The sequence below is a fragment of the Papaver somniferum genome, unplaced genomic scaffold (genome assembly GCF_003573695.1).
Source record: "Papaver somniferum cultivar HN1 unplaced genomic scaffold, ASM357369v1 unplaced-scaffold_45, whole genome shotgun sequence".
Lineage (NCBI taxonomy): Eukaryota > Viridiplantae > Streptophyta > Magnoliopsida > Ranunculales > Papaveraceae > Papaver > Papaver somniferum.
The window spans coordinates 23,842-32,359 of NW_020647082.1; the positions used below are offsets into that span (position 1 = coordinate 23,842).

At 36.3% G+C, this 8,518-nt stretch overlaps 1 protein-coding gene and 1 long non-coding RNA gene across 2 annotated transcripts; one reads left to right on the forward strand and one right to left on the reverse strand.

Moving 5' to 3' along the window:
* The first annotated feature begins 82 nt into the window (after nucleotides 1-82).
* LOC113342596 (ribosome biogenesis protein BMS1 homolog) lies at nucleotides 83-2,941 on the forward strand. Its single transcript, XM_026587089.1, has 7 exons — nucleotides 83-179; nucleotides 745-933; nucleotides 1,030-1,269; nucleotides 1,441-1,650; nucleotides 1,972-2,217; nucleotides 2,313-2,540; nucleotides 2,633-2,941. Exons 2-7 carry the CDS (start codon nucleotides 787-789, stop codon nucleotides 2,756-2,758), a joined length of 1,197 nt encoding a protein of 398 aa, XP_026442874.1. The 5' UTR covers nucleotides 83-179; nucleotides 745-786; the 3' UTR covers nucleotides 2,759-2,941.
* Nucleotides 2,942-5,739: 2,798 nt separating this feature from the next.
* LOC113342598 lies at nucleotides 5,740-7,452 on the reverse strand. Its single transcript, XR_003356749.1, has 5 exons — nucleotides 7,340-7,452; nucleotides 6,346-6,430; nucleotides 6,130-6,231; nucleotides 5,917-6,015; nucleotides 5,740-5,779 (listed from the first exon to the last, which is right to left on the reverse strand). It is a non-coding gene; the product is annotated as an uncharacterized LOC113342598 (long non-coding RNA).
* Between the last annotated feature and the right edge of the window lie 1,066 nt (nucleotides 7,453-8,518).

Below are 8,518 nucleotides of genomic sequence, written 5' to 3' on the forward strand. Positions count from 1 at the left end.
ACTATATCTGTCTTCATATCTAGCGTGTAGTTGTTTATTTTTTCCTTCCACGTACAAACTGACTTAATGTGTTATTATGTCAGGTGCATATTGCTGGTGTTGGTGATTTTCCTTTAGCTAGCGTTACAAGCTTAACTGATCCTTTCGCGTTGCCGTCTGTTGATACCAATAATCTGAAGGTACCCACTGTTTTTATTCTTCCTACCTAATTTCTAGTCTCTAGAAAGGCGACTGATAATCTTCATTTTTTTTTTTTTGGTGGGATTAATACTGCATTTTGTAAAAAGGTAGTTCGCCTGGAATTTGAGGCCCTTTATGGCTATACTTCATGCTCTTGTGATTCCTTTGTAGATTTTTATTAAATCAGTCAAAGAAATGGTTTGCATATATCTACCGCATTATGTGGAAAAACAAGATTTCCTGAAATAGGAGGCTGATATGGCTTCTTTGTGGATCTTCATTCTTAACCACTTTTTGTGAATGGAGAACCTGTTCATATCATTACAGTGATTGCATCACTTCTCTTTCCTTCATTGTTTTATGTTAATTTTGCTAGTCTTATAGAATAATCCGAAGGGTTTATAACTTTCTATTCATGTTTATTAAGACGTTAGCCTAGTGCCTTTTGCAATTAGGTATTTGTATTTGTTTCTTAACCTTGTTATTTGTTCAAATTATCCAGTCTTTGGTTCTCTAGTTACTCATCCTCTTTTCCCCTGTTTAACTACTTTTATTTGGAAGCAGACAAACACAGACGAGGTCAGCGATTTTGACGAGCTTTCTAACATGCAGATCGAGTGCTTCAGAGCAGGGACATATTTAAGGTTTGAGTTCCATGACGTTCCATTTGAGATGGTTAAAAATCATGATCCCTGTCAGCCTATTCTTGTTGGAGGCATCACTGTTGAGGAAGCAAAAGTTGGATATATGCAGGTTATTATACTTCAATATTTGATAGTAAAGTATTTTTGGGACACTTTATGTCTGTTCACTACTGTAAGCCCTTATGAATACTGTTTTCTCTTCTAGGTGAAACTTGAGCCACATAGTTGGCATATGAAGTTATTGAAGTCAAAGGACCCTATCATTGTTTCAGTTGGTTGGAGGCGGTACCAGACAAGGCCAATTTATATGCTGGAAGATTGCCATGGTAGAAATCGAGTGCTCAAATACACCCTGGAAGACATGCCCTGTCTTGCAACGTTTTGGGGCCCTCTTGCACCTGCCGGTACTGAACTTGCTGTTGTACAAAGTCTGGCAGATAACAAGGTCTGATGTATTTTTTTTTAAGTTAATAATCCATATAATTCGATTTTGGTTAACGTAAAAAGTGTTGTAATTATTTTATACTCCTTGATAATTCCTTGATAAGAATGTTATCGTTCAATTATTCCCTGGATTTTTATTTTATTTGCTGATTACATTGTAATTGGATTCCAGACTGCATTTCGGATTTTAGCTAAGGCTTCTGTGCAAGAATTTAACCATGAAATGAAGATGGTGAAGAAGCGCAAGCGGATAGGAACTCCATATAAGATATTCAAGAAAACTGCTCTTATAAAGGATATGTTCACATCGGATCTCGAAATTGCTAATTTCAAGGATGCAAAAATTCAGACTGCACGAGGAATATCTGGGATGGTTGATAAGGTTAGTGTGGCAAGTGTTCGTATTTATCTTCTCTAATGTGCATCTAAATTGTGTTTACTGTTAAGCTAGCGAAATTTATGAACCCACGAAATTCCTTTGACTATTTCTGTGTGGTCTACAGTAGTTTGTTCACATAGTTGTGTTTTAGAGTTCGAGACCTTCATTAATGTGTTAAAATAACCAATAACTATTACCCTGAGTGAATGCCTAAACCTCCAAACTGTATGCTCTTATTTTGGATCCTTCTGTTGTATATTGTGTTCGAAGCAGCAATTTCTTTGCTAGTTTTGTTTGTTTCTGATTGTATTCTTTAACGGGCAGCCTGCAGGGAAAAGTCTTACTCGTGGACTAGAAGGGATTGCAAAATGCACATTTAAGCATAAAATTCGCAAGCGTGATACCATTTTCATGCATGTATATGAACAAGTTGAGGTTCCTCGCTTCTTCAACCCCATAATGAGAGGTCCAGAACCACCTGACCGTATTTGGCATGGCGTGGTTGATACTTATGAGCGTACTCGAGCTATTGATCTCTGTGTGCCTGCTAACTTGGAATCTTACTACAAGGTTTTTGTTATACTGTGGATTCAGTGATCTACCAAGTTAACAGCTTTAAATATCTAATTGTAATTTGGTTTATAATATTATTATTCTTTTTGCAGACGCATATCAATCCGTTCGGTACCAGGGATCTCGAATTCTATTCGAGGTGGCCGCGTTTGATGGTGGCATTAAGGCGTGCTACTTCGGAGGAAGACAAGCTATCTATAAAGCGCCAGATTGAAGACTGGAAGATTGCACGCGATGAGAGACAGAGAGAAAGGGAATTAGAGGCCGCTGCTCCGAGGCGCCAGACGGTTGAACAAATTCGTGCTGTTCGTTTTATTGAGGTGAAAACTGAACTTGGCGGTGTGCGCTTTCTGGTTTAACTCGATGTTAGTTAATCGTATGTGACTTGATTGATATACTATTTATTTAACAGAAACGGAAGGAAACCGGGAAACAGTCGGGGTTGATTTCGGAGGAATCATTGAGGCACCTAACCAAAGGCCTGATAAAGGAATTCAGAGACTATGAAAAAGAGAAAAAGAGGCATCTATCGTTATAGCGGTTTTGTTAAGACAATGGAATTAGGATGGCCAGCTCTAGCCTGTTGGTTGATATCACTTATCAACACTGCTATTAACCTCTGTTGATATAAATTTGAAGTCATGACTCTAGTTACAGTTTGCCATTAATCCTTATCCTCTGAAGCTTCTTGGAGAGCTGCTGGAGCTTGTTCAGAAATCAATACTTAAGAGCAAGAAATCTAAAAACTACAATGGAAAATTGTGCGCACAAAAAGAAAAGAAAAAGCTTCTTCAAATATAATATCAACAGACCTTCCCAATCAATACAGTGGCAATTAATTGTCCCGTGTATAACCTTCCCAATTGGCTTTGAGCCTCCCTCTGGTAATATCAACAATGCAACAGCTCTCGACTTGCATCACTATGAAAACTAAAGGAGCTTATATTACCCATGACAGTGAGAATATTACACACGCAAAAAACCCAACGGGCCAAAATTAAATAATTATTACAGATTTCAACTTTTTTGAGAATCAAAAGGTGAACAACATTGCGCTTGCATATAACATCAGACGAGCACATCACAGCACTAACTTTCACCCTTCAGACTTCTCCTTTTGTTAGCATGCATTCTCTACCATAAATTTCGCCGCATTAACCATCTTTGTACCACTCATTTCCATCATGTGGCATAGACCTTCTATCATTAAGTACTTAAGCCTTAGCTGGCATATTGGTTCGATATTATGGTCCTGTAAGTGGAAATGAAACTTTGGTAAGCAAAACATTAAAGGCTGAACCTGAAGGTTTGTTCTTCCGTGCCCACTCCTGTGCCTGAAGACCCTGCAAGTTGAAGAAATATAAAGATAAAGCAAACCATCAGTCTTTTACTCTTTCCATTTTGGTTTTAGGTGGATGGTAAAGAACAAAGAAACTGAAACATGATGCCGTAAACTAGTGTTTTCTTCAATAAGTTAGCATCGTATACCTGGTGGAAATGAGCAGGGTCAGCAACTGAAATCCAGTCCCATGCTGCAAGATACTTGGAACAATCAACTAACACCCAAATCTTCTAACATGGAACATTTCAGACTTGGTGAGATCGCCAAGGCCAATAGTAAGATGCAACAAGTCTCAGGATTTACCTGAGCATTTTGATGACCAACAAGAAAGTTGTGACGCATCTCCGCAATTGAATCCGACTTTGTTGTGACCGAGGGCCTTGTCAGGTAGATAGGACCTGAGACAGAAACTGTTGAACTGAAGGATTTTGTGGGTGGGTCATTTTTGCTGCTGGTGTTGCTCAAATAAGGTTAACTCCTCCGGCGTCTCCCACTACAATAGATGCACATTCAGAGACATAAGATCATTTCCACAAGTTAGGAGGTGCAAAACCATATCATAAAACATACTATGAAAATTAATATAATAAGGCAAAGAGAATAATAAAGAAAATGTTACCTGGCTCACACTTGTTACACTGTTATAGAAGTAGTACTTATACTCTGAGTACTGTCCAATTACAAGGAGGAAGTGCAACCTGCCTACCAAGGAGTTGTTGTGGAAGACCCAGGCACAGCTGCTGCAGTAGCAAGACTGTTGCAAACTGTCTGCCTTTGAGGAATGTTTCAAGCTGGATTTGCTCAATCTTTGGTTTCCGTCCTTAAATGTTTTGGATTCGCTGTGTTTTTTAAACAAATATACATAAATAGGTCTGTCCAGATATAACATCTACAAAGATTTTCATGATTGTTCAAGACAGCAGCACTAGAGTAAGCATTTGAACTGTCCCCTCCTGAACAAAACATCATTAAACGAAGCAAAATTAGTACTAGTGGCGATTTCATGCAATGTCAACAGACGATTCTTTAAGAATATTCACGCATCTCTGTTTCAAGTTAAATTTTTTATATGCTCAACATTCAGCAAAGCACATAATTTACATGGCTCAAAATCATACTTGTAGAAAGAAGGTATTTAACTTCAAAATTGATAATTTGGTAAAAAATGTAAGAATGACAACAAATTATAGAAATACCGAAAGTCTTGAAAGATATCAAATACTAAACATACACAACTAGAAGAATTACTAGATTTTTACCAACAAATAAGAAGCACAAACTCATCAAAACCGTACTTTTAATCATTGTACTACGATACACAAGGCGAGCATGTATTGTTGAAAACAAATGACTAGCAACTGAAAACATGATACTCATTCAGAGATGCAAGAAACAAGAATATTATCACAAATTTACACTTAGATTAATTTTTGAATCAGCTTTCGATGTTCCTTAAATATGTACCTAAACATACTAAGAAATGTACAGCACAGTGTACAATGTTGACTAATTTTTGACCACTTTCACGAATTTCTTTTCTTCCTATAGTTACCATCAGTAAATTTCCGCGAGACTCAAAGATGGTTTCACTGAGGATCTAACTAACTAGTTCTGTTGTTCTTTCACAAATTATCCAGTTCAGCAGAATCACTTGATTCTGGTAACAGTGGAAAAAAAATATCAAAGGGTAAAATTCTACAGGTTCTGCTATTCTTTCACTAGGGAGCATATGTTACATAGTCTACCTAATCTATCTTTTGGTTATTAATTGATTGCTTCAAAACTTCATACCAAGTAAAACTAAAATATTTTATGCATCATCCTATATTCAGAGAATGATGAAGAGTTCACTTTTTCATTATAATTGATCATGTAAATGAAATATGGACTTGAAACTAAATTACCACCAGAAAACTGACTAGTTCTTTTATCAGCAGATGTAAGCAGCACAAAATCATCATCCCACATTTATCAATAGTCGGGATATTTGATTTTTCTTAGCTTTTTTGTTTTGCGACAATGACCAATTTAAATTCCTTGAAACAGTCTCTAACCTAACCATTTGGAACCCTTCTGAATTAGAGGCAAAACTTCGGTCCAAAAATAGCCATCTTCTAAGGCATCTGCATGCAATTGACAGAACGAGTCTTTTTAAAATCCATTATAATTTATTATTCTGCTGTAATCCTCTTTAGTCAAGCTCGTGCAAGCTTTCTCCTACAAGATTCAAAGTCTTAGGATATTTCAGATGGGATCCTCTATTGACAAAAACATTATATTAAGTTAGATATGGTTGCTATCGACAACTAAGGGTTGGTAATTGAGGGTAAAAAGAAACAAGAAACCAAGCTTACATCAGAGAACAAGTCCTTTACATCCACAACAATTTTTTATTCTGCTCTATGTCTCTAAGTCTAGCTCATGAAAGCTTTCTCCTACACTTGAGGAAGGTGCTGCTAAGAATTAAAAGATCTCCAGACATGAGACGGAATCCTCCATCCGCAAATTATACGTGTTAAGTGAGTGAGGGAGTAAGTGTAGAAAGGAAACAAGGAAATTAAACTTACATCAAGAAAGAAGGAGAGGTTCCATGGCCGCTGCATGGTTAACCAATGATGATGCATTGAGTAGGTTCCATGGCCGCAAATTGTTCACTTCCCCCTCTATTTCTACCCAAAAAAAAAAAGATTTTTTTCAGGAGAATAACTATATGAGAAAAACAAAAACGATTTTTATTAATTTTAAGAGAAATGAAATGCAGAGAAATCAGATGCACTACTTACGTTGGAGAGAAGAAATCATTGTGCGATATCTTCTTGTTGATGTTGACGTCAACAACATCAGAGCTCATGATCAGTGGTGGTTTTTCTGAGACAGCGTACAACAGAGCAAAAGAGGAAGAGGCAGTAAGAAACTAAAAATGATAAGTAATACAAACCCTAACACAGGGCTTTAACTACGAGTAGACAGTGAAAAGGCTAATTACACTTTGGTTACTTCACTAGGATAGAAAAAATGTTGAGCAGGTTTCCAGATTTGTTCCCAAAAGCATTTTTTAAGTTAAAATGTTACATTATAGATCATTCACAACGTATATTTTGAGTCAAGAATCAGATTATGAACCACGTGATAAATTTTGAACTATTATAACAAAGAAATTGATTGTGAGGCATGTTTTGATTCACGAAGCAAATTTTGGAAGTACTAATGTGATGATGCAAAATTTGGTGGTCAAAGCTGGTAAATATTGAACTAAGTTCTGTGTCACAGTACACATTTATAAGGTCCTTGGCAATGTTGGGTCCAAGCCAGATTATAGGTCACTCAACTTCTTACTTCTCATTGTACCAGTTTGAGAGCTAGTAGTTCCTCCTCTAATCTATGACATCCACAGATCGCTTAAGAAGACCGTAAAAGAACGGGTATTCAAGAAAGCAAAGATACATATAATCCGTGAATCACTAATTCTCGAACATAAAAATAGTCCATGAATCACTAATTATCCGTGTCTACTCAAACAAGTTGGGAACAAACAAATAATATCCTAAACTAAAGTGCATATATTAGGAGCATGTGGACTAATTGGCTAATTGCAAAATGAAGTACCGGCCATAAAAACATAAACATGCATGCAATCAATGCAAGAGAAAGCATCTATTTAAAAGTAAGAAAATAAATCAATATAATGGCAATAGCCGCAATTGTTGAAAGTTATGGTAGCAGTAGTTTCATCAAACTTGGAATCACAAATACAACGCATTTTAGACTCTACTCTACCTTCAAATATCAAGGCAACATAATAGACATAGTCACACTTCATCACATACTCATATTGCATAAACCCCTCTAGGATTTGACCTGCATAGTTTCATTTTGTAGCCTGATATCACATTACACAGCATTCATAAAAATAGAATAAAAAAAATAAAAATAAAAAGACAATGTTACATTTAAGATTTTTGAATACTAATTGACTTATTGAACTGAAATTCAATTCTTGGAATAACTAACATAAAGGGGAAGCTGCATTCCACATTTGGGGAAAATTAAAGCTGGATGAATGAATTATGTACCTTCCACTCGAACTACTCTTTCGATTGAGCTAATGGTTTGTCATTATAACTAAGGGTTGGTAATTGAAAAGGGTAAAAAACTAAAAAGGAAATCAAACTTACATCAACGTGAGAGAAATTAGGGCAAAGTTTCTGCTCTTTGATTCGCTTTTTTCAACTCAAACTCTTGACGAGGGAATTGATATGAGTCAAGGAAAACCACCGACTCATTATTATGGGATCCAATACTACTTACGTTTTGAGGGGATAAATCATTATTATGCGATCTTCTTCTTTCTTCTGATGATCATGACATTTTGGAGTGATGGTGGTCTTTTCAATGGCGACGGAGAACATAAAGGGAGGGATGGAAATAGAAAGAGAGAGCAGTAAACCCTAACCGGCTAACAGATGATTAAATAGTGCGGCAAAAAACTAAAATTAGAAGCATTTTTACACTCAGTTTACATCACTTCATTCTTAAACAATCATCCATGGTCAAAAGGAAATACACACGGGATTAAATTAAACAATCTTGATTTCCCAAATTTAACCGAACCAAGGCCATAAGGCAGTTTTAGGGGTTGTGTTGTTGGTTGATTGTTGATGGGTAGTTGTAAAGGAAAAGAAGTGATTGGGACAGGGAAGAAGAAGGTAAGCAATTGTTGGTGTTGGAAACAATATAGAAAATTCACAAAAATAAATCTCAAACAGCTGAGTCGCGGACTAGAAGCATTGTAAACACAGAAAAATCGGTACGTCATATACGTACTGATGGTTAATACACAAAACCAAACTGAAACCAAACCAAAACCCACCAAAATGAAACTAAAATACCAGATCTACAAACGAAACGAACGTAAAACATGATTTTATAACTAGATCTGGACTATTTTCATCAAAA

What these genes read in the sequence shown, in the direction of transcription:
- LOC113342596 (XM_026587089.1), top strand. Translation starts at nt 787, where the DNA reads ATGCAGATCGAGTGCTTCAGAGCAGGGACATATTTAAGGTTTGAGTTC. An exon ending in ACTTGGAATCTTACTACAAG is followed by an intron (nt 2,218 to 2,312) that starts GTTTTTGTTATA and finishes TTCTTTTTGCAG; the next exon opens with ACGCATATCAATCCGTTCGG. An exon ending in GTGCTGTTCGTTTTATTGAG is followed by an intron (nt 2,541 to 2,632) that starts GTGAAAACTGAA and finishes TTTATTTAACAG; the next exon opens with AAACGGAAGGAAACCGGGAA.